Source organism: Panicum virgatum, chromosome 5N, assembly GCF_016808335.1.
Source record: "Panicum virgatum strain AP13 chromosome 5N, P.virgatum_v5, whole genome shotgun sequence".
Lineage (NCBI taxonomy): Eukaryota > Viridiplantae > Streptophyta > Magnoliopsida > Poales > Poaceae > Panicum > Panicum virgatum.
The window spans coordinates 2,735,784-2,760,744 of NC_053149.1; the positions used below are offsets into that span (position 1 = coordinate 2,735,784).

A 24,961-nucleotide genomic window follows, 5' to 3' on the forward strand; every position below is an offset into this window, starting at 1 on the left:
CGCCCCAGAAACGACAAGCTACCTCCGTGGCCGCCCCTGGCCCCGGGCGCCCCTCCGGCCGACATGTGGTCCCGCCTGGATCCGGGCCCACGTCGCGCGAGTATGGCATGAAGAAATGCGCCTCGCCCAAAAGTACGCGGCCGCGTCAGAGGCAGAACAAGAAAAGACCTGACGGGCCGCACCGGCACCGCTGGGGGCGGTTCCACCCGGAGTCACCGCGCGCTTGACCCCACGCAACCTCCAGGCCCACGTGTCGGCGTGAGGACGGAGGGGCCGCGTGTCTTGCCGGGTGTGGGTCCGCCCGCGAGTCGTGGTGCCAATTATTAAAGACCTTCGCTTCTCTTTGGACTTCAGGAAAATTGAAGACGCGTTTGGGGTTGGCCGGCCCCCGAGACAAAAAAAAAACAAAAAGGGGAGGACTGGTCATGAAAGCTCTTCTCAGTTTTTAGGCGACGGCTGCGAAGGGGGGCGCGGCGGAGGAGAGAGAGAAGGGGGAGGAGGGAGAGAGTCTCTGGAGGGAGACGACGGGGGGAGCTCGAAACCCTAATCCCGAGGCAGCCCGCGACTCCGATCGCCTCCGCTCCCCCGACGTGAGTTCCCCCACCCGCTCCAATCTCCGATCGCAAACCCCCATTCGCCTCGCTCTAGGGCTTTCCGATGCTGGCAATGTGGGGTTCTGGGGGCGCTCGGCCGCGATTTCTCGGTGTTTTGATGCGTTTCAGCCGCGGGCGTGCTGCTCTCCAGCATTGCCCGGTGGTGGATTGCTCTAGGGCTTTGTTGGGGCGGGGGTTTTGGTGAAAATTTGTGGGGAGTTTTCCCCCCCGGTTGGTTAAGGCGTGCTTTGATGGTGAAAGCGGCGGTTGCCCGCGATCATTCCTGGGGTTTGGTTATGGTGAAATGTGGAATGTTTTGGCGGCGATTTTTGGTAACTTGTTGATTATTGGGGCTAGTACGGGGGTCGGTTTTGGGTTGCACAGTACTGCGTATTTAGACGCGCCTGGAGTTAATCTGCTATTGTTTTGCTTTACCATCAATTTGATGCATCGCGGGAAAAAACATTCCTCGATTCTATGGGGTTTTGGTATTTTGAAGTGGGGTTTTAGTGGAAATGGTCAGGAATTCGCTGTGCTCTTCCTCTTTACTATAGGCTTTGACTTGGAGTATCGAAGACTAATTAATTTATCAAGTGCGAGATTAGTTGGTTTTTGTCATCGAACTTGCACTATGATCGATCAGGATAAGAGAGCATAGATTTTAAAGCTCCATCATAGGTTTACTTTTGCTGCATGCCCCTCTCGAAGTCAAGGATTTGCATGTGGACCCCTAAATTGTTAGGAAGAGATCAGCATGCTGCAGTTTTGTCAGGGCAGCTTGCAAAGTTCTGGAACTTAATGAGCTGCAGAGGAGATACCGATAGAGGGAAAGTACTGCATACATCGCATTGGCACTATGATATGTACCTATGTGCATGATGATGATGTTGCTGGTGCATCTTTCCTTCAGGCTTCTCGAGTTCAGGAAATGAAATCAGGAAAGTTGCACTGCCATTAATAGCCCAATCAACAAATTTTTTCTTTAATTTGTTGATGAAAAGTTGTGTACAGATAGATTTTTTTCATATCATGACAATGATTACGTCAAGTCTAGACAAAGTGATGTGTTAGTTCAAACAGTGCAACAACTTAACTTTCGCCATTCCGAACTAAATATTTTTCCTTCGAACAAAATATTTCATGTGTTGTTCAAGCAAGCAATAGGTGAATAACTGCAATCCTGTGCCTATCTGATGATAACAACTGTTCAGAACTAGTATGGCTCCTGGGCTTTCGCTTATGGAATGTGCCAATTTGTATAGAGAACTTGCTCATCGGATGTTTTGACATTGTTATGGATGGAAAAGGAGCACTTGGTGGAACTGAAAGTTTAAGCCATACGTAACTCATGCGTGGCTTTAATAATTAGTCCACATAAAAGCTGTGTTATCGTATTATTTGTTTAAATTTCAATACTCTAAATCATACTTTTTCTATGGGATCCTACATGGTTATTAAATTTACACTTAAGATTCTTGTTATTCGATATTGTGTCTTTTCAAACACTGAGCTTTAAAGTATATTTGAGTACTATAAGTTTATGCTGGCTTAACATTGCATTTTCCCATGCCTTAAAGGAAGCCGATGATGCTGTAATAATGAAGTGGTTGATGCATTGTGTGTATCCTACATCCTTTTGCAACGTTTATGTAATGCCATTATTTAGATTCATAATGTTCTGAGACTGTACATTTTTATATTGTATTATTTTCTGCTAAGTAAGTCTTCTTACCTTTTCAGTTTTCTTGCTTCTTTAAGGTGGAGTCACCATGAGCGGCACCACTAACGACAGATGTCCGCTTTGCTTGGAGATGATGGATTTGACAGATAAACAACTGAAGCCTTGTAAATGTGGATATGAGGTGAATATCCATGGCTTGAGTACCATTTTGACGTGGAAGCAATTTTTCATTTTTATTTTTTTCTACTGGCCTTCATTCTTTATATTTGGATGTTTCTAATACCTTCTGATTGCTAGGACTCTTCTCAGCAATCATAAAACCATCATGTTCATGTTTAGTAAACAGTACTGGTGCAGTATGTTTCCGGATTCAATAATAGTTTAAACACCAGCTGTACTTGTATCTGTAGCATCCTATTTTAGATAACATGCCCCGTGGACTGAAATGAATTAAATGCTTGTTGCATTTCTACCTTCATGATTCAATATCGTATTTTTAATTAACTGATTGTTTGGTAAAATATGCACAGTTCAAATAATGTCTTTTTTTGTGAGCTTTATGTGTTAAGTTGGCACATTTATAATATATCTTTTCTTTGTAGATATGTCTGTGGTGTTGGCATCGAATAATGAATATGGACCAGAAGGATGAATCTGGTGGGAGGTGTCCTGGATGCCGTTCTGTCTATAACAAGGATAGGATCCTGGGGACAAGCGCCAGGAACCAAATGCACGTGCTTTATCTCTAAAATTCAGTGTTATTCATCACCTTATGACCATTTTTCAAATCTCGAATTTCTATTTTATCAAACTTCTTATTTTAAAATAATAAAATAGTTGATTTACTTTAATTTTCTCTTCGTTGTTTTCCCCAATGCCAGTTTAAAGGAACTTTGTGCTGATAAGGCAAACTATCAAAAAGAACAAACCAAGTCTCATAAGCAAACATCTGCAAAAAGTCAGTTGATACAGTCAGAACCAAAAGATCCAAATAATGTCCGTGTGATTCAACGGAAGCTTGTTTATATTGTTGGTATGCCAAATGAGTTCGCCAGCGAGAAGGTAAATGCTTTGCACTGAGTGTGAACCGTAATATGATCATGATTCTTCCCTCCCTGTTAGATCTTTTGATGAATTTGAGATAAATGCTAACCGTATGCTATTCACACAGTTGCTGAGACAGAAGAATTTCCTTGGACAGTATGGGAAAATAGAAAACATTATCATTGATAACATTGGAGCTAACCAACAGATTCCTGACTCTGGCCGTGTGTAAGTCATTTGAATATAGAAAGTTCACATCAGTCATTCTTCATATCTTGGCAGCTAAGACCTACAAACCAGAATTGCACAGTTTGGAAAATGTGACTTGATCGTTCCAAATTCGCTTGCATGCCCTTCCACTTTCCAGTGACATGAACAATCCACCTTTTATAGTGACATTGGATATGATTTTGCAGCAGGGATTACAGTTCTAATTTTTGTTGGTTCCTACTGGATCCATTTTCTATTGAGCAGTGGTTACTCTTATCAAACTTAATTGTTTGTTTAATGTTTGAGGTCAGATGCTTATTTATTGTGTAATTCTTTGCTCACATCCCTTTAGATATGTTACGTTTGCAAGAGAAGAGGAGGCTGTCCGATGCATACAGGCGGTTAATGGCTACATCTTGGATGGAAAACCTTTAAAGTAAGTTGGCTCTAAATAAACTGCAGTTCGACTTAAGCAAAAGACCATCCATCTTGTTATTTGTCTTATTGAACGCCATGACTAACTCTCTATATGCTGATCATATAGAGCAACTTTTGGTGTCACAAGATATTGCCATATATGGCTAAGCAATAGGGTATGTATTATATATTCAGTTCCCTGCAATCGTCTGTTTATTTCTTTTCTGATAGTGATATTTGGCTGTGCCTTGGCTCAGGTTTGCTATAAGACAAACTGCTCTTATGTACACTATAAAGCCTCAGCGGAAGATACTTGTACCAAAGATGATGTTTCTGTGGTGTGTGCAAGGTACAACAACAACAACAACAACATAGTTTTTTTTCCCAAGCAAGTTGGGGTAGGCTAGAGATGAAACCCGAAAGAAATAAGTTCAAGGTTCAGGCACATTGATAGCTAGTCTCCAAGCGCTCCTATCTAAAGCTATCTCTTTAGAGATATTCCAATCCTTAAGGTCTCTCTTAACCGACTCATCCCACGTCAGTTTAGGTCTACCTCTACCCCTCTTTACATTATCGACCCGCTCAAGAACCCCATTACGCACCGGCGCCTCAGGAGGCTTTCGTTGGACATGTCCAAACCATCTCAGCCGATGCTGGGTAAGTTTCTCCTCAATTGGTGCCACTCCGACCCTATCCCGAATAACTTCGTTCCGGACTCTATCCCTCCTTGTGTGCCCGCAAAACCACCGCAACATCCGCATCTCTGCTACACTCAGTTGCTGGACATGTCGCCTTTTTGTAGGCCAACATTCAGCACCGTATAACATCGCCGGACGAATTGTTGTCCTATAGAATTTGCCTTTTAGCTTTTGTGGCACCCTCTTGTCACAAAGGATGCCAGAAGCTTGCCGCTATTTCAACCAGCCAACTGAAATTATATGCCTAACATCTTCATCAATGTCATCCTTTTGTAGCACCGATTCTAAATACCGAAAAGTATCCTTCTGGACCACCAATTGCCCATCTAGACTAACGTCTCCCCCCTCATGCCTAGTCGCGCTGAAATCGCACATCATGTACTCGGTCTTGGTCCTTCTAAGTCTGAACCCTTTCGACTCTAATGTGCGTCTCCACAGCTCTAACTTCCTATTAACCCCTGCCCTACTCTCGTCAACTAGCACCACATCATCAGCAAAGAGCATACACCAAGGGATCTCACCTTGTATATCCCTTGTGACCTCATCCATCACTAAAGCAAATAAATAAGGGCTCAATGCTGACCCCTGGTGTAGGCCTATGTTAATAGGAAAGTCAGTGGTGTTGCCATCACATGTCCGGACAAACGTCGTCGCATCCTTATACATATCCTTAATGAGGGTAATGTACTTAGTTGGGACTTTGTGCTTCTCCAAGGCCCACCACATGACATTTCTCGGTACTTTGTCATATGCCTTCTCAAGGTCAATGAAGACCATGTGCAAGTCCTTCTTCTGCTCCCTATATCTCTCCATCAATTGTCGTATTAAGAAAATCGCCTCCATGGTTGACCTTCCAGGCATGAACCCAAATTGGTTTTGGGTCACACTTGTCACTCTTCTTAGGCGATGCTCGATAACTCTGTCCCAAAGCTTCATCGTATGGCTCATCAGCTTAATCCCACGGTAGTTAGTACAACTTTGAACATCGCCCTTGTTTTTAAAGATAGGTACTAATATACTTCTCCTCCATTCTTCCGGCATCTTGTTTGACCGAAAAATGAGATTAAAAAGCTTAGTTAACCATACTATTGCTCTATCTCCTAGGCATCTCCACACCTCAATGGGGATACCATCAGGGCCCATCGCTTTACCTCCCTTCATCCTCTTCAAAGCCTTCCCGATCTCTACCTCCTGAATTCTCCTCACAAAACGTCTGTTGGTATCGTCAAAAGAGTCATCTAACTCAAGGGTAGGGCCCTCACTCTCCCCATTAAACAACTGGTGTGTGCAAGGTACACTTTTGGAAATTACAATTTTGACATGTACTAGTCAATGTCAATCACTGTCCATGGGGAATAAGCAGAGAACAATGTTGACAACCCCTGGCCACCGGCGATCTCTCGCTGAGATGTGAGCAGCCAATAGAGGAAATCGATAGAGAGATAGAGCAGAGGAAGAATTGTTCTTCCTGTTCTGCAAGCCTTTGCTTTGGTTTTTAATGTAATAGTCTGGTTCAACAATACAAGCGCTTGTCTTTTGTCACCGAACGCTACTCTGTCACACAGGTCCCACTCGCTCCAAGCCTCCAACTACTCACTACTCTTATATCACACGGTCACGCCTTTGCGGACTGCGCCACCGCCGAGCTTGTTTCTGATGCTGATTGTGTGCAAGTAATTATTAGTTACTGGAAGAGCATGGGTTGCATGTGGGTAGGCGGGCTGGCGGGGCTTAACATAGTAATTATGGGCAGGACAACCTTGGGCCCTTGGATTCAACAATTGGGGACTTAGATTGTTGCGACACATTCGATGAATATGTCAATCTCGTTGTTAGACCCCTATTTGTTGCTGATTAGTAGAGAATATTCGGTATAAATAACTTGGAACTGCTGACTAGTACTTTAGTAGTGAATACTCGGTATAAATAAATTAGAACAACCGGCATTTATTTGCCGAGCATCTGAAGAATATCTTAAAGATGTGCTTTTTTGTTTCTTAATTTGTATAATAGGCACCTATCACCTCTGCCATGAAACCTTTATGTTTCATAAGGATGTGTACAAGCAACAGGCATTAAAAGTAAGTAGAATGTCCCACGTGTGGTTCCGGCCCTAGCTCATACTAAAGCAAAACAAATAGAAGAGAAAGGGCCATGTAGCATTATTAGTTTCACGTTGTAGTGCAAACTCATATCTATATTCAATGTTGTCAAGCTCCATTTGGATTGTTAGATGTGAGGTTACATAGATGGGATTGCCAGGCACCTTAGGGGTACATGATATAGTTATGTATAGGAACAACCCACATATATAGTTTTTTACATCTCTGTTGTTTCTTTCTTGAGATTAGGCTGCAACATTTGATGGGAATGGATACCAAAGGTCCCCATCATTGCTCAGGACGAACATTACCCCCTCCAGGTGACTGCAGTTCAAGAACTACAACTTGTAGTGGAATCTCCAAAGATGTAAGAATCTTATTTAGTTTGAACTAGTTATTAAAATTTTTCTTGTTATTTTTTAATACAACATTATGTTTTTGCTGCAAAGGGGTAAATGAATGTGTTTTTTATAGTTTGCATATATTACTTACCCATTGTTGTACTAACTGAGTCCTTTTATGCAAAGATTTGCATCAATGCTGACGGATTACCACCCAATGGTGCTAACAAGAATGCTAGTTTACTACCAGCCACCACTCCACGGTAAATGCTTTTGTTGCTAGGGCCAGATCCTGATGTATGTGTATGAACCTTCAGTCCTTCATGATGGCCACCCTTCTTTTTTGTGTTGCAGGGACTCAAGCCTTTCTTCTGGCAGCCCATCTATTGCAAATGCAGTTCTTCATCGAAGAGATGACCATGAGAGCGTAAGCAGTAATCAGCAAAATTTGTCTGACCCCAAATCTAGAAAATATATACCACCTGGAGGGCGTAACAGTTCAAGTACGACATCAGTACAGCATATGCAGCATTCATGGAGACCTATTGAGGGCACTTCATTGGAGAGCTTGTCGAATATGAGTTTAGTTCCACAAGGGTCAAAGGTGCACCTTAATCAGCAGTTGGACTCCAATAGTGATAAATCTGAAGCATCTTCACAGTTAGGAAATGATGCTTCAAATTCCAAGCAAACGACCTCAGCAGAAAATGGAACATCTGACACTTTGCAGCAAAAACCACAGTATTCTAATGTAGTTTCACAAGGACAAGTTGTATCAAGTCGGCATTTTACTATACTTGGCAGGCCTAAAGCAACAGGAGAAATTGGTAATGGCACTTCAAGTTCTACAAAACTTCCTTTGGTAAAAGATGAGCATAGCGATTGCATTACAATTTCTAGAAGTCATTTAGTTTCCCAGAGCCTAGAGCAACCTTCACAGCAGGCTTCAGCTACTGTTAAATCTCATGCTGGAGCAGAGAAAAAGAATGGATGCCCAGATAGCATTGAAAAGCTTGTCCCAGGAAATCATAAGCAGCTTTCAGAGAGCTTGGCATCACACAGATCAACTGTAGTGCAGAGTATGAGTATCAGACCTGTGCCCAGCAATCTTTCTACATCTGATGCCAAATCTCAAGCTACAGCTGGGCACAATGGTCTTTCAGATTTGAAGCGCAAGTTGGCATCACAAAATCAATTGAAGCTGGTAAATCAACAAGGTGCACCTGTTTCTAATACTGCTATAGCAAGAGCAAGTATCTGCCGTAGCACTATTAATAATCATGTAAATTTTACTGATGGTACACAACAAGATTCAGCACAAGGAGGGCATGAAAGCTTCAACAACAGTGAAATGGTTCGATCAGGTGATACAGCTGCACCAGATAGGAAAGAAAGAAAGAGACAGGCTTGTCCTCCTGGATTTGAGAAGCCTCATCACTCTTCTGATTCAGGCAAATCTGTATATGTGAGCTCCCCTGCTTGCTCTGGACTATGCCCCGCATCTGATGCCCTGGTAAAGGATTCTTGTGGTATTACAGATCAACAAGACCTCCCTAGCTGGGCTACAGATTGCCTGAAAGATGATGGAGATGTCACAAAAAATCTAAACGTGAGCACCTCTTCACGACTCGGTTCAACTGATATAAACCAGAGGCACGGACAGTTTCAAGGTACCTTCTTCTCTGGTTGGTTGAATAACCTTCGCTTGTCACCTTATCCTCCACATCATAAGCTTGAGTATTGGGATGGAACCACCGGTAGGTACATGTCCACTGGGGGATATGATGCATTTTGCCAGGGGACAAAATCAGGCATGGGAGGTGGTATGGCGGGCACATTGCTCCAACAGCCAACAATGTCAAGCCCTCGTGATAGCTGCACTAATGGAAACGCAGATTCTGGAATGAATGGCCCGAAGATCGACATCTCTTACCCCATGTACTCCCTGTTCTAGCACTAGTGCAAGAGGTCCGCTCTCCAGAACCTAACAACAGTCATGTACAAGTGATATGCATACCTTCTAACCTAGGTGGCAAAATGGTGGATGATGGCGACTATGGCGTTGGGAACACTTCATGTTTGTGCTAAAGCTTGTAAAGATCAAACATGGAGCTTCATGTATAAAGATTGTGTTGGATGATCCTTCTGGGAACATTTGGTAAATAACTGTTGGTTAGTAGTATTGCCAAGGTGTAATGTGCGCGCGCATTGTGTGTTGGCATTTCTGTTTCTGATTTCCCCCTTCCAGCGCAGCATGCTCAATGTTGGGATGGAATCTATTTGCCATGAGCCAAGAATGTGAGCCGTTGCTTTCCCTACCGAAAGAATCCCCCCGAAGGTTGCTGCAATCTATTCGCCATGAGCCAAGAATGTGAGCCGTTGCTTTCCCTACCGAAAGAATCCCCCCGAAGGTTGCTGCAAACTCCTTAGCTAGAAAGTAAAGTGACGCTTGCCTTTTAGATTCTTTTGGTTGGTCAACCTGGCCAGGGCTCCTTTTAGCAGTCAGTTGCTTGCGCAGAGAGCAGGCAAACAGCCAGGCGACTGTATGGCTATTCTTGCATTGGAGTGAATGGCGAGGAGCACCCTGAAAAGGAGGCATTGCGGAACAGTCATCTCCGTTCTCCACTAGCAGGCTGTAGCTGTTTCCCATAAACAAAGGCATCACCAGTTCAATACTGTCTGCTGTTGCGGCGCCGTTCATTGTCAGCAAAACACTAACAGTTCTCCAAGAAGAACATCCCCTCACTACTATTATATCACCAAAGAATGAAAGAAAAGGTCGATTTGCTACGTATAACCTTGCAACGGAAATCAAATCACGGTACGAGTCCAATATGCTGAAAAACAGAAAATATCACGCTTTTGTACGGCATTCCAGTCCCGCATCCAAGTCAAATGTGCCATGACGCAACACAGAGTACAGCAGGACAAGTTTGACATGGGCATGGACTAACTAAACCCGTGCGCTTCGTGGTGCAAATCAAGTCCAGCATGTTTTTTTTTCCGAAAACAAGAAAACAATGACAAGGCAAGGTTTTCGATAGTGATGCAAGGGTAGTCCATGAACATAGTACCAACTCTTAAGTTTATGCTATGCATTTGTTAGCTCCGAAGGCGGAAGCATCCAGGATGCCCAACTCACCATGCAATTTTGGTCTTTTGTAACACAAGCCAGCAGGATTAGAGGATCCATACTCAAAGTTGTTGCCTCCCTCCAAAGTCTCCCATAGTCATCTTCTTCTCACCGGCCGAAAGTCGTCCCAGTTCACGCGTGACGGATAGCTCTTGCCTCTTGGATCAAAAGGAGACAAGGAAGTCTTTGCACACCCGTGCAGTGACCAATTCGATCGAGTTCTTGTCTGTCACGGTTAAATTTGGCTGAATTCGCGGAGAAAATTCAGCACAAACCAAAACGAATTCACACCATGCTCCTCGCCTGCCTTGGTTTCCACAGCGTTGGGCATTCGGCGCTATCCCAATTGGTCTCTGTTTACTTCCAAATTCTCCTCCAATTTGTGAACAAAAGTATGAAACAGTCCTCCCTAATCAGGAATCTGATCAATACGGTTCCAAATTACAGGTTAGTTTGTCCCGCATCGGCCGGGCTTTCGACAACGCGAGGAGACGCGCATTCCTCTGCGATGCCGAATTCGCTGTCGAATTGCTGGTAAAAAAGAAGTCACATGAGGATGGGAGAAAGTGACCAAGAATGGGTCCGGTTCCGTCCAAGACGGGGCATCGGTTTTGACAGTTCTGAATTTCTGGTTCCAGCAGGCAGCAGCTTAGCCGCCCGTGCTTTTGTCCCCTCCCTGGTTTCACTGCATAAACTAGTGGGGTCCAGTGCAAATGCTACCCCCAAGTCTCCATCCCAAGCCTTCACCCAAACTTAGTTTAACAAACTATATCAAAGGAGAGTGGCATGGCCTCTATTTTTCACCTAACCTTGTTTAAGACCATCTTATCAACTGAAGGGAGAGAGTTATGCGCACAGAGTTATCTGATGATCATGATGTTGTCACAAAACAAATCTATTCCCTCCGTCCCAAATTGTAGTTTTAATTTTTCTAGATGTGTATATTTTGCCATAGCACCTAAATGAAAGCACTTACAAAAGGCTACAGCTCCTTATCATCTAGGCAACTGCATCAGCCAAGATCGATTCATAAAAATTATGCCATTACGTCGGTGGAATTCTGAATGTGATTCCTTCAATGTTATAGTGTCAGCATTATAGGGATGATGATTCCTTCCTCAATTGAAGAGGACCATGACTGCTTCAAATTTCTTTATTCTTGGTCCTCAGACTTTATTGAGAAGAATGGAGCTTATTTTAAGGCCTTAAAGTTGGTGCCTAACTTTCCATAGTATAGTTAAATAAATCGTCTTGGTATCCTGAATGATAGCCTATGTCGATTTTTTCTCCAAAAAAAAATGGTGGTTCATGCGTGAACCTCAGGTAATCAGATTAGACCGATTTGTGCATTAATTTTCTTATACGTATCTAAACTTTTTTCCTTATCCGTTCATGGTTTTCTATGCCTACGCATCGGATTGGAGCTGCATCCAACTTTTCGTGCGTCATTGCAAAAATGCTTTGATGAACTGGTGTAAAAAAAAAAATCCCTTTTGCAAGCGTCTGATGATAACTCTAAGCTCACTGCTGCAAACCTGCATTCCGTGAATACAAATCTATATAAGTTCAAATAAACTTTAGAAAGGAGTTGTTTGAAAAAAGAAACTTGAGTCGTAGAACTCGTTTGTTCACGCTGGCGAACACAGACGATGGAATCGGCTGATCATGTGCCCCGATGCGCTAGTTTTTATAACTGCGTAGATCCCAATAGCGTAAGATGTACTATTTTTTTATTGGATTTAATACACATACTTCCGTACAAAAGAAAACCTTAACTTTGAATTAATACAAAATGCATCCACGACCAGCTGAGCTGACAGTTCTGCAATCTAACCTTAACCACCTATCATCTGTTGACACAAACCTTGGTCAACACACGAACGCACTATCGTGCGACGCGAGAAAAAGCTCGATGCAGCTCTCCCTGCGTGGAGCGGTCAGACCGGTCACCGGTGAGAATTGGCGACGGCCGACGAACGCGAACCCGGGAGGGACCCCGTCAGAGTAGGCGCACGTAGGGTTGTTCTAGGATCGGCAGGCCACCTAGAACGCCTTCAAACGTCGCGGAGACGAAGGAAGAACAGCAGATGGGGTTGGAAAAGCTAGGGTTTGGAGAAGAAGATAAAAAGTAGAGTTTGTATTGATTTTGTTCGATTGTATCCTCTAATCGGCCGTGACCCTTTATATTTATAGGGTGGGGTGGACTTATCCCGCAAGAAATCCTGTTTACAGATCTAAAACTATAAAAATCTCTAATTGTACTCGGACTCTATCTGGACCGGTCAGACCGGTTGGCCCCTGCCGGACAGACCACAGTGCCTTGACCGGTCAGACCGCTCGGTCATACCGATCAGACCGGTTGGTGCCAATTTTGGCTGTCAACATATGCCCCCCTGTTTTTTGGTAAAGCTTACTTACCAAAAAATATTCTTCTGAGCTAAAATTGTCTAAGGGCGATGATTAACACTACATCGGCCATGTTTTGCTCAAGTCAATGTTGAAACAACTTGTTTGGGCCGCCACACCTTCTTCATTGTCGCTGACGTCTTCGGCACGGTCTCCACTTGTTGTCCCATTGCCTCCTTCTTGCGCATACGTTGCAGCCTTCGCTTCTGAGTATGAGACAAATCTGAGGGACACCACCTCGGCTGTAAATACTTTGAATCTTGCTCCTTGCTCTTCCCATTCTCTTTGCTGCAATCAACATCTTGCTTGACCGGATTATTGCTAGCAATAATCGGTCTTTGTAATAATGCATGATTTGGATACATAGGAGGATATTGAATATAATATGATTGCATATGCATCCTACTATAATCCATAGGTGTATAAAAGTAAGGATACCAACAATACCATGGAGCAATCGGTCCACTAGATGAAGTATAATTACTTTGACTCGATTGCTCTTGATGTCTTGACGATGATCCCTTATCCTTGACTTCGTTTGGTGGCCCCTTTTGTCTCTGAGCACTCCCTTCCTTCTCATATTTGGCCAAGAGTTCTTTAAAACTCGGCCTTGTCTTAATTTTGGAAGAGTTCCCAGATTTACTGGGCGCACCGGTCAGACCGGTCCCATGACCGGTCAGACCGGTCGAACCGGTCAGACCGCCGCTGTGGCCGGTCAGACCGGTCGACTTGTTGTCGGCCTTCCTCTTGTCTTGCCCCCCGAGTGTTTTTGCACCTTGAGGGATCTCCTGTGTCAGCTTCTTTTCAGGTCTTTCATCACCAATAACTACATTCTTCCCCTTGGTTGATTCGGCTTGACTCGGCCGAACTAGCACTTTAGGATTTTTCAATTCCAACACATGCACTGGGAAAGGATTCTGATCAACCTGCATATTAGGAGTAACCAATCGTCCTTCATTAATGGCCGATTGAATTTGTCTACGTAACACATTGCAACCATTAGTAGCATGTGAAAAAGTATTATGAAACTTGCAATATGCTCGTCGCTTCAACTCTTCAGGCGGCGGTAGAGTATGTGACATTTTGACGTATCCAATCCTATATAACTCATCAAATATCCTTTCGCACTTGGATACATCAATAGTAAATTTTTCATCTTGCCGATTTTTCTGAATTGGCTTAAGAGCAGAACAAGTAAATGGTTTAGCTTGAGATGTCCAAGCAAACTCAGCAGCATACACATCATTAGATTCATCGTCCGAATAATTTGAATTGCATTCTAAAGTATGCACACTAGAACGATGATGTCTTTGAGACTCTTGAGGCTCTTTGCTTCGGCTTTCTATAGCCAAAGCTCTTTGATGCACCTGAGTAACGGTAAAGAAATCATAGCCCTCTAATCTTTCTTTAATATGAGAGCGCAAGCCATTAAAAGCCAAATCAGCTAAATCTTTTTCTGCAATATTCACATTAAAGCATCGGTTTTTTGTATCGCGGAATCGTCTTACATAATCATTGACAGATTCATCACGCGATTGTCTAACCGATGTTAAGTGAGACAACTTAAGCTCATCATGCCCACAGAAAAAGTGCTCATGGAACTTCTGCTCTAATTGTTCCCATGAGCCAATAGAATTAGGTGCCAAAGATGAAAACCATGAGAAAGCGGTTCCAGTTAAGGATAAAGAAAATAAACGCATTTTCAACTCGTTTATTGAACCAGCTTCTCCTAATTGGTCAAGATACTGACTAATATGCTCAAAAGTACTCCTAGTATCTTCCCCACTGAATTTAACAAACTCAGGCAACCTAAAACCAGCAGGGTATGCAACCGAATCAAATGAAGTAGGATACGGCTTTTGGTATGTGCGGGTTTTGCTTCTAACATCCACTCCAAAACTTTCTCTAAGCAGATTAGCCAAATCATTCTTATAATCAGTAAGCATTTTATCAAAATTACTTGAAGAATTTGGCTGTGTGGATGTAGATACCTCTCGCTGGTTTGAAACAAACTGACCGGATGGACCGGTCGGACCGGTTGGTACGACCGGTCAGACCGGTTGGGGGGAACCGGTCTGACCGGGCTGATATACCGGTCTGACCGGTCTCTGCCGGTTTTGCCAACGCTGCACATATCGGTCGAACATCTCGTCGGAGATAGGACCGGGGTGTGGCACTGAATTCCTAGAGATTTCTGGTGGTGTGTATTGAACAATCTCATTCGTTCGGCTAATGTTGGCCGAACCAGGAATACTCATAATAGGATCAGTGTATGTGGGTGTAACAGTTTGACCACTGAAATAATTTATCGGCATCCCATACTGAGGTTGACTCGTAGGAGATGCTGCCGATGGTTGAGGAACATAAAATTCAGAAGTAGAAACAGATGGAGGTTCATCGGCTGATTCTGGTTTCTTACCAGCCGATTCCCTTTCCTTAGAGTTAAGCCAATTAACCCAATAAACATCACGCTCTGCTAATAATTTCTGAATTTGTTCCATAGTAACACCAGAAGGTGGAGCAGTTGCAGCAGGTGTTACCTCAGTAGATGCATCCGAGGAGGTAGAAGTGAAGTCGATCTCTTTGATCTTGGTGACTTTGCCGCATCGACCGACCTTGATGCTCGCAAGCGCCGCTTGTAGATCTTCTTCATCACGCTTCTTCTTGCGCTCCTCCAGCAGCAAACGAACGTCCTCCGGAAGATGCTCATATGAAGGGATGATGTTCTCCTTGTCGATTTCTGTGTTGGAGCCCATCTTCTTTGGAGTAGATTAGATCGGTTCTATTAACCAAGATCTTTCTTCCCCAGCGGAGTCGCCAAAAAGTATGTTGACGCAAACCTTGGTCAACACACGAACGCACTAGATCGTGCGACGCGAGAAAGAGCTCGATGCAGCTCTCCCTGCGTGGAGTGGTCAGACCGGTCTAAGGGACCGGTCAGACCGGTCGCCGGTGAGAATCGGCGACGGCCGACGAACGCGAACCCGGGAGGGACCCCGTCAGGGTAGGCGCACATAGGGTTGTTCTAGGGTCGGCAGGCCACCTAGAACGCCTTCAAACATCGCGGAGACGAAGGAAGAACATCAGATGGGGTTGGAAAAGATAGGGTTTGGAGAAGAAGATAAAAAGTAGAGTTTGGAGAAGAAGGTAAAAAGTAGAGTTTGTATTGATTTTATTCGATTGTATCCTCTAATCGGCCGTGACCCTTTATATTTATAGGGTGGGGTGGACTTATCCCGCAAGAAATCCTGTTTACAGATCTAAATCTATAAAAATCTCTAATTGTACTCAGACTCTACCTGGACCGGTTCGACCGGTCGGACCTACCGGTCAGACCGGTCGGCCCCTGCCGGACAGGCCACAGTGCCTTGACCGGTCAGACCGCTCGGTTATACCGGTCAGACCGATTGGTGCTAATTTGGGTTCAACATCATCCATACTAACCATCCAGTGATGGCCTCGACTCGTACCCGTGCTGCTGCGCACGTGCTTCACGCCCCGGATCGGGCTCATAGACCACGCCCACCCGGCCACCCCGCCTCGCCGTCGCCGCTCTCCCTCCGCTTGGACCCTGTTCGGCTGCTTCCGTTTCGCTTCCTCCTCCCAGCTCCCACTTTCCCACCCCGAAAATGGCCAAAACCTTGTGTGAAACGGAGCACTCGTAAAAACCCACCCGCTGCTCACACACCCATCCCATCGACGCCATTGGCACCGCTAGTCCCGCCACCCTCAGCCCCGGTGTGCAGAGGCGCTGAATGGCCTTGCGCCTGTAGATTCTGGTCCCTTGCCAGTCGCCACCGACCAATCCGGCCGACGTTTGACCAAGATCGGCAGGCGGCCGCGTGCGTCGGGCTCGATCCGACTCGTCTCCTAGGATGGCGGCGGTGGCGGACGGATCGGCTTCTGCGGCGGCGGCGGCGGCCAAGGAGGTGGAGTACCAGGCGGGCGTGCAGAAGCTGGTGGACCTGCTGTCCAAGCTCAATCCGGCCGCCAAGGAGTTCGTCCCCTCCTCGGCCGCCGCGGCGTCGCCGCCCAAGAAGGCGCTGTCGGCGGACGCGCCGGTGTTCGACTACCACTCGATCGGAGCCGGGAATGGGGGCGCCAAGGACTCCGCCACCGACGCTTCTTTTTACATTGGGAGCCCACAGCGCAGGGTAATAATTCGCAACGCTCCTTTTGTTCTTGATTCTTCATCAGACGCTGGGGTGGCTTGGATCGGCTCTGTGGTTGTGTGTACGATTTGATCGCTTTTATCGTAAGTTGTTTGGTAACGATTTGGAGTTTTCTTTCTTATCTTCGTATTGGATTTGCGTTATCGGTTGGTGGTTCCCGTAGTGCGGTGGTTGGCGTCCTTTGGTAAAAGGTTTGCCCTCTTCTTTCGATGTAAAGGTTTGATCTTCACGCGACGCCACTCCATAAGCGCCACTGGTGATGTACTATCGTGCAATTCTGTTCTTTGAGTTGATCTGGTTTTATGAGCGATTGCTTGCACGGCTATGGTGCTTTTAACTGGTTGTTGATTCATTTGATTTGGATAATATTGTGGTTGCTTCAAGTCTTGTCAATTCTTTTCTTTTGGTAAAAATCTCTAATTTTTACTATTTTCTCTATTTCCGGTCATACTAGCAATAGTAGGTAGGTACGGCATTTCGAAGGAACAAATATTTTTAAACTATGGCACCATAACATTTCTCCATACCAATTGTTATGGAGTAGCTCATTGATCCGTTCACTGTCCTGCAATTATCAATGTAGGAAATCTTAAGTTTGAAAGTTCAATTCAATACCCATACTGAACTTTTAGACAAGATGATACGGGACCAAACTTCATTTCATATCTTTGATTAATGTTATATTCAGTTTTTCAAATTTTTTATACTTTTCCAAGATTGCTTCATTATTTGTTTTATTTCATAGCCCCATAGGACTTGCTAGATGATCAGCTGTTTGTAAGAGCAAATATTGGATTTGGTGATCCCATTAAGAAGTATGATGTAAGTTGTAACGAGTGTTTTTTTTTGTAATTTTCAGAGATGGAATGGATACATCAACCAAGGAAGGAGGAGAGCAAATGATCGGGCGAGGCGTACAGAAAGAGAGGACAGCATTAGGCGAACTGTTTATGTCTCTGAACTTGACCATACGGTGAGTAATTGATGGTTACCTGAGCATGCATTGCTATATATATATATATTCTTGGGCTTTTGTAAGATCTAATGATATTGACCATATTTTAGGTGACGGAGGAGAGACTTGCTGATATCTTTGCTACCTGCGGGCAAGTAAGTTATTTCATCTGAAAATATTGATTTGTACTGGTACCTGTGTTCTGCAAATATGAAATTCACTGCTTTATTGCTTGTCCTGATCAACAAAAGTTATCAAGCAGAGTCTATTAAGCTATCATATTTACTGTTTTGTGTTTTTTTTCACTTCTAAATGTAACTTCTTTAGTTATTAAATATTCCCCAGTGGAAAAATATTTTTTTATAAAATACTGCCAGAAACGTTCGCAACTGAAAATTTATCAGCTGCAGATTTCCAAATACGTGATAGCTAACTCATTTTCTCTCTCTTAGGTTGTTGATTGCAGAATTTGTGGTGATCCCCACTCAGTTCTTAGGTTTGCATTTATTGAGTTCTCTGATGAGGGTATTATTTATTGACCTAGTACTCTAATAACGTTGTTTCTTTCTGTAACAAATCTTTCTTTATGAATTTTGAGTTCCATTATCTGTACTCTGTAGAGGGTGCAAGAACTGCACTTAACCTTGGAGGGACAATTTTTGGTTTCTACCCTGTTAGAGTCTTGCCTTCAAAGACAGCTATCTTACCTGTTAATCCAAAGTTTCTTCCCAGAGTGAGCAGTCTTTCACTTGTTTCTTGTCCTGATACCATTAAGTATTGTACTATTCCACAATATGCTAATACTGGTGTTGTGTTTGTCTTTTTCCATAGACGGAAGATGAGAAGGAAATGGTTATGCGAACTGTCTATTGTACAAACATAGATAAAATGGTACCCATCTCCTTCTACTCCATGAAGTTTATTGTCTTTCACTTATTTGTTTTTTTCATTGATACTTCTTATTTTGGGATCCTGGATCTAGGAGGCAAGTTCTGAAGGTAATTCTATAAAATTAGATGCTTGGTGACATCATTTACCTCTTTGTCATGTAGGTTACTCAATTATATGTAAAGAATTTCTTTGAAGGACTTTGTGGTGAGGTGAGCGTTGGAGTCTGCAGTTTTCCGATCCCACCATCAAACATACTATTTATTAAGAAAAAAAACTGCTTGATATATTGCTATATGCTTTACCTGCTAAAATAGGGTTTGTTTGCAGGTCTCTAGGTTGAGACTTCTAGGGGATAATGTACATTCCACAAGGATTGCTTTTGTTGAGTTTGTTCACGTAAGAACAAAATGTTTTTATCATATGCTTTGCTTCTGTTAGTTAGCTCCTATTTTATATTTTATAGCAAGTGATGTTTGCTGGCTAATCCTCCTGTACTAAGAACTAGTTTAGATTGTGTATTTGTATCTCCATAAAATTGCTTCCTTCCTAATATTTGTAATGTCACAATACTGTACCAATCATGTCAGTATGTCACTAGTAAGCTCTTGCTATCCCACCAATTCTGTTAAAATTAGTATGCTGCATATTGGGCAGAAGCTGTTTGATACGATCCAACCTCTGCATATATTTCATAATCTCTTAATAGCACATGCATGACTGAGTAGTGACAATAAGAAGTTTGTTCAAACAACTGGTGCTTCTTGCTTTCTCGTTACTTGTGTATTGATCTGCAACATGATCTTGCCCGTACTGTCATATGTTATATTTCTTCCTTTCATATTCCGTACCCATTTCAGATGGAGGTTTTGATTTTAAGTATTAAACTCTGTGAATCACAGGCTGAGGGTGCCATCATGGCTCTGAATTGCAGTGGGATGATTTTGGGAACTCTGCCTGTCAGGCACGAAGCTCCTTTCATTCCTGTTCATTTTGTATTTAAGATTGAAAAATCTGAATATTTAGATTTGTTAATGCTGATGGCATTGTGGGATGTTCAGGGTGAGCCCTTCGAAGACTCCAGTGAAGCCACGTGTAAATCGAGTGGGATCTAACTGACTCTGCGTAAGCCGAACTGGATTGTTCACGGGAAGGGATCACTATAAGCTTAAGGCTTCCGCGATCCAGTGCGTCAGGATGCATTGGCTTACATTCTTACAAACCTATGGGAAGGGAACTGGTTAAATCAGATCCTTTTATAGCTTGCATTTAGTTCTCATGTTTCGTTCGTCCTGATGGGACTGTCATTAGGCAACCAGCCATCACAGTATTTCTGTTCATTGTTCCTACTGTTAAACTAATTGGGCATTTAACGTCTTACCTATGAACTATCACTGTTGTTTGCATTATTTGCAATCACTATTGTACCAGTGTTCCAGAGGTCTACAAGGATGCATGAGGTGATGCATAACATACTAATCAGAATGTGAAACTTCTGGAATACAAAGTTGGAATGATATTGTAGCTACTATGCTGCAGACATGTATGATGTTGTAAAGATTCACGCTTTGGGCCACGAGACTCATTGGCATAGCCAGTAGTAGATCGGCCCTTTATAGGATTACAGAACTGTGTTTCTCGAGAGAGAGAAAACAAAGAGACAATGTTACGCACTGGAAATCCTCAAATGAAAATGTGTGCAGAAATTCTGCATGGGCTTCTACCGCTTCTCCAAATGAGCTGCAGCTTGCGATGAGTTGCCATCTGCTGATCTGCAGACGAAATAATGACACGTAACTGAAATACCGTCCACCTCTAGGTCCCTACCAACCATCGGACCGTGATTGTACGGCTGCGATTGGCACGAAATTACATAGGAGACCCTTTGTTCTTCCTCGTTCAACTACCGGGCCCTGTGCCCCCTCCGCGTCCCTCGATGGATGTCGCCTGAGTGAACCTCCTGCGACGGCGAGTCGTGGCACCGGCGGCGGAAGGCAGACCCAGACACTTGTTCCGATTATCTGTCCTTACGCACCGCCCTACGGTCTACGGCAGGCTTCTCATCCTGCTGCTCGTTGTGAGGCAGCGCTCTAGAGAACGGCGGCCGCCACTACACGGCGTGCGAGCGCAGGAGGCAGGAGCATCAAGCCTGGGTGCCGCGGGTGGTGTCAAAGGTGCCCAGGCTCCAGCAGGGTTCACCTTACCGACGGTAAAGCGATTTTCGCCAACTAGCGGTATCGGTAAACCGGCGGTAAATCGCCGAAAACCGCTAGAAACCGCTCGAAATGACAATTCAAATTCAAAAAACCGGTAACCGTTGTTTACCGACCGATAATCGATGTTTACCGACCGGTAATCGATGTTTACCGACCGGTAACCGTCGTTTTTAACCGGTAAACACCGTATGACTTTGGAAAATTAAAAATTTTGGTAGCATTTCACCGTAATTTTGTAAATATCATTACTGATGATATATATCAAACAATTATATAACATTTACACATACATAGAATAGAAGTTCATATCCATAAAAATAGAAATTCACATCCATAGTCCATATAGATCATCACAACAATAGTCCATGCAAATCATCACAACCATAGTCCTCACAAACCATCATCGTCAATATGTATAATACATAGTAGTGGTTTCCGGTCCAAATGAACAAATGAACAAATGAAAATATATGTACATATTTGAAATATGAACACACATATATACATATAGCTAAAATGAACAAATTAACATCCAACTACCATGAACAAATGGATCCATATAGCTAATATGAACACATGTTTTTGAATATAGCTACACAACAAACATCTAAAAATCAATGTAAAATCAAGAAATACTCACAATGCAGTGGTTTCCTGTCCAAACGCGCCGATTTCCGCTCGGAAAACGCCGAATACCGCTCGGGATTAGAGGATACCGCTCGGGATTACCGGTCCGAAAGTTTTTTTATTTTTTTGAGTGCCCAAACAGTCAAATATTTGAACATGTTCTATATCAGAATGATGTATGTCATCTCTACTTTCTTACCATATTTTTTCCTTTTTTATTTCAAATATTTTTGAAAATTTTAAATTCGGGCGAAATTTTTCGAAATTTACCGCCGGTATGGGTTGCCGCCTAGTAGCGGTATCGGCGGTAACCGGCGGTTACCGATCGGTAAGGAAAACACTGGGCTCCAGACAGTATTCGATGAAATGCGTGATCGCACGTCACCGATGGCGTTGAGTGAGCTCCAGTTGGCAGTTGCCAGGTGCGGTGTCAGCGCTGAGCAGCCCGTCTCGGAACCACTCTGTTGCCGCCAATCTAGCCAACACACGAGTGCGCTTCATCGCGCGGTGAGCGATGACATAATTGCAGCGCCGATGCTCAGACCGGTTCGCCGGTGCAAAACAGCGGCGAGACCAACGAGCGTCGCCCGGGAAGGACCCGTCGGGGCAAGCGCACGTATGGTTGTTTTAGGATCGGCAGGCCACCTAAAACGCCTTCAGACATCGCGGAGACGAAAGAAGAACAGCAGACGAAGGTTGGAAGGAGGTAGGGTTTAGAGACAAAAGTAAAGGCAATAAATATAAAGAAAAGTAATGTATTGATGTGTTTTGATCGATTGGATGTCTCAATCGGCCGTGACCCTTTATATTTATAGGATGTGTGGACTTATCCCGCAAGAAATCCAATTACAAGATCTAAATTTATGAAAATCTCTGGTTGTACTCGGACTCGGCTTGGACCGGTCGGCTCCTGCCGGATCGGCTACATCGTCACAGACCGGTCAGACCGGTTGGTCTAGTCTGCTGCCAATTTTGCTCGTCAACATATGTCCCCCTGTTCTTTGGCAAAACTTGCGTGCCAAAGAACACTCTCCTGGACTAAAATTGTCTAAAGGCGATAATCAACGATACATCGGCCATTTTTTGTGCTAAGGATGATAAAATTTATCGGCCATGTCTTGCTTTTCTTCAAGTTGATGATGGATCAATTTGTTTCGGTCTCCAAACTTACTTCATGGCTATTGGCTTTGTTGGCTTGACCTCCACTTCTTGTCCCATCCTTTCTTGTTTGCGTAAACGTTGCAATCTTCGCTTTTGGGTACGAGACAAGTCTGAGGGACACCACCTCGGCTGTGAATATTTTTAATCTTGTCTCACATCTTCTTTGCTGCAATTAAAGTCTCATTTGACCAGATCATTACTAGTAACAATCGGTCTTTGTGGTGAAGTATAATTTGGATACATAGGAGGAAATTGAATATAATATGATTGCATATGCATCCTACTATAATCCATAGGCATATAAAAGTAAGGATACCAGCAATACCATGGAGCAATCGGTCCACTAGATGAAGTACAATTACCTTGACTCGATTGCTCTTGATGTTTTGACGATGATCCCGTATCCTTAACTTCGCTTGGTTGCCCCTTCTGTCTGAGAGCACTCCCTTCCTTCTCATATTTGGCCAAGAGTTCCTTGAAACTCGGCCTTTATTATTTTTGGAGGAATTCCCAGACTTACTGGGCGTACCGGTCAGACCGGTCGAACCAGTCAGACCGCCGCTGTGGCCAGTCAGACCGGTCGACTTGTTGTCGGCCTCTCTTTCTTTGTCCTGCCCCCCGAGCGTTGAAGTCTCTGTTGCAACTCGAGGAGTCTTGCTCTGCAGCACCTTTTTCTTATGCCTTTCCTCACCAACCACCACATTTTTTCCTTTAGTCGATTCGGCTTAATGCGACCGAATCAATACTTTTGGATTTGACAACTCAAGTGTATGAACGAGAAAAGGATTTTGATCAATTTGCATTGCAGGAACAACCAATTGTCCTTCATTTATAACCGATTGTATTTGTCTACGAAGAACATTGCAATCATTAGTGGCATGAGAAAAAGTATCGTGTAACTTACAATATGCACGCCGCTTCAATTCCTCCATTGATGGAATAGTGTGAGAGAACTTAATCTTCCCAAGCTTTGCCAATTCATCAAAAATTCTATCACACTTTGTCACATCAAAAGTGAATTTAATCTCATCTTGCCGATTTTTAGAAATCGGCTTTAAAGAAGTACAAGTGCTGGGCTTATCACTAGATGACCATATAAATTCAGCAGCATATACTTCGTTACCCTCATCGTCTGAAGATTCTCCTTGTAGCATATGCATACTAAGGCGATCGGATTTAAACTTAGACTCTTTGTTTCGGCTTTTTTGAGCCAAAGCCCTCTGCAACACTTGATTAACAGTTAGAAACTCATATCCTTCTAATTTTTCTTTAATATGAGATATCAAACCATTAAGAGCTAATTCGGCAAGATCCTTTTCAGAAATAACTAAGCTATAACATCGGCTTTTTATATCTCTAAATCTTCTAATAAATTCAGCAACAGACTCATCATGCTTTTGCTTAACCGATGTTAAATGACATAGCTTCAACTCATTTTCACCATTATAAAAATAATCATGAAATTTATGTTTTAATTGAGACCAAGTTTGCACAGAATTAGGAGCTAATGCCGAAAATCATGAAAAAACAGTGCCAGATAAAGACAAAGGGAACATTCTAATTTTCAAATGATCAAGACTCCCATAAATTTCCATTTGTGCATTAAACTGACAAACATGCTCTCATGTAGTCCTACTATCCTCCCCAGTGAATTTAATAAATTCAGGCACCTTGAAATTCTGAGGATATGGTATGGAATCAAAACTCTCAGGATATGATTTTTGACAAACAAGAGTTTTATCCTTAAGTTCTATGCCGAAAGACTCTTTAAACATAACAGCCAAATCTTTCTTATGTTTCTCAAGTATTTGATTAAAATAAGAATTATTTGGCCTCTGAACATTGGCGCTAGAACTATTCGGCATTTGCGGTGCATGATTCGGCTGTGTATATGATGTTTTCTGCGAATAACCATGGTTTGGCATTGCACCAAATGAATAGCCTAAACTTTGGGGAGGCATAGTTTACGGATTATAAGTCATAGTGGCGTATGGAGGAACACCATAACCAGTAAACCTATTTGTTCGGCTAAAATCAGTCTGAACAGGAGGCATACTAGTAATAGGTTCAGGAGACGACTGATACGCCACCAGAGCACCAGGACCGGTCTGACCGGTCGGGAAACCGGTCTGACCGGTTGGAACCGGTCCACCGAGACAGTTCTGACTGGTTTGTGCAACTAGTCTGACCGCTCCATTCACATTGTGCTGCTCTGGAGGTTTCTGACCGTCATAAAAATTCATCGGCATGTCGTACTGTGGTGCAGGTATCGCCGATGATTCGGGATGCATAGTATTATGATAAAAAGTGCCATCAA

At 43.5% G+C, this 24,961-nt stretch overlaps 3 protein-coding genes across 5 annotated transcripts; 2 read left to right on the forward strand and 1 right to left on the reverse strand.

The window, feature by feature from the left end:
* Nucleotides 1-428: 428 nt before the first annotated feature.
* LOC120675659 lies at nt 429-9,315 on the forward strand. 3 transcript variants are annotated; one of them, XM_039956863.1, is made up of 11 exons: nt 429-590; nt 2,334-2,455; nt 2,877-3,004; nt 3,156-3,336; nt 3,446-3,546; nt 3,881-3,964; nt 4,073-4,121; nt 4,203-4,294; nt 6,995-7,112; nt 7,273-7,349; nt 7,441-9,315. In XM_039956863.1, exons 2-11 carry the CDS (start codon nt 2,363-2,365, stop codon nt 9,038-9,040), a joined length of 2,523 nt encoding a protein of 840 aa, XP_039812797.1. In that variant the 5' UTR covers nt 429-590; nt 2,334-2,362; the 3' UTR covers nt 9,041-9,315. The 3 variants fall into 3 exon arrangements, with proteins under 3 accessions (XP_039812797.1, XP_039812798.1, XP_039812796.1); XM_039956862.1 differs by having other exon boundaries at nt 430-590; nt 2,352-2,455; XM_039956864.1 differs by lacking the exons at nt 4,073-4,121; nt 4,203-4,294 and having other exon boundaries at nt 2,352-2,455.
* Nucleotides 9,316-9,695: 380 nt separating this feature from the next.
* On the reverse strand, nt 9,696-15,454 carry LOC120672920. Its single transcript, XM_039953546.1, has 3 exons — nt 15,166-15,454; nt 13,213-13,551; nt 9,696-9,725 (listed from the first exon to the last, which is right to left on the reverse strand). Exons 1-3 carry the CDS (start codon nt 15,379-15,381, stop codon nt 9,696-9,698), a joined length of 585 nt encoding a protein of 194 aa, XP_039809480.1. The 5' UTR covers nt 15,382-15,454.
* A 705-nt stretch (nt 15,455-16,159) lies between these two features.
* Nucleotides 16,160-20,168, forward strand: LOC120674319 (polyadenylate-binding protein-interacting protein 9-like). Its single transcript, XM_039955491.1, has 10 exons — nt 16,160-16,779; nt 17,657-17,770; nt 17,863-17,907; nt 18,205-18,277; nt 18,373-18,485; nt 18,584-18,643; nt 18,805-18,852; nt 18,971-19,039; nt 19,543-19,604; nt 19,702-20,168. The coding sequence occupies exons 1-10, from the start codon at nt 16,501-16,503 to the stop codon at nt 19,757-19,759; spliced, it is 921 nt and encodes a 306-aa protein (XP_039811425.1). The 5' UTR covers nt 16,160-16,500; the 3' UTR covers nt 19,760-20,168.
* Nucleotides 20,169-24,961: the final 4,793 nt, after the last annotated feature.

What these genes read in the sequence shown, in the direction of transcription:
- LOC120675659 (XM_039956863.1), top strand. Translation starts at nt 2,363, where the DNA reads ATGAGCGGCACCACTAACGACAGATGTCCGCTTTGCTTGGAGATGATG. An exon ending in ACAAGCGCCAGGAACCAAAT is followed by an intron (nt 3,005 to 3,155) that starts GCACGTGCTTTA and finishes CCCCAATGCCAG; the next exon opens with TTTAAAGGAACTTTGTGCTG. An exon ending in GTTTCTGTGGTGTGTGCAAG is followed by an intron (nt 4,295 to 6,994) that starts GTACAACAACAA and finishes TCTTGAGATTAG; the next exon opens with GCTGCAACATTTGATGGGAA.
- LOC120672920 (XM_039953546.1), bottom strand. Translation starts at nt 15,381, where the DNA reads ATGGGCTCCAACACAGAAATCGACAAGGAGAACATCATCCCTTCATAT. An exon ending in CCTCGGATGCATCTACTGAG is followed by an intron (nt 13,552 to 15,165) that starts GTAACACCTGCT and finishes CCTAATATGCAG; the next exon opens with GTTGATCAGAATCCTTTCCC. An exon ending in CGAGTTTTAAAGAACTCTTG is followed by an intron (nt 9,726 to 13,212) that starts GCCAAATATGAG and finishes TATGGGAAACAG; the next exon opens with CTACAGCCTGCTAGTGGAGA.
- LOC120674319 (XM_039955491.1), top strand. Translation starts at nt 16,501, where the DNA reads ATGGCGGCGGTGGCGGACGGATCGGCTTCTGCGGCGGCGGCGGCGGCC. An exon ending in TCTTTGCTACCTGCGGGCAA is followed by an intron (nt 17,908 to 18,204) that starts GTAAGTTATTTC and finishes TCTCTCTCTTAG; the next exon opens with GTTGTTGATTGCAGAATTTG. An exon ending in GTACAAACATAGATAAAATG is followed by an intron (nt 18,644 to 18,804) that starts GTACCCATCTCC and finishes TTTGTCATGTAG; the next exon opens with GTTACTCAATTATATGTAAA.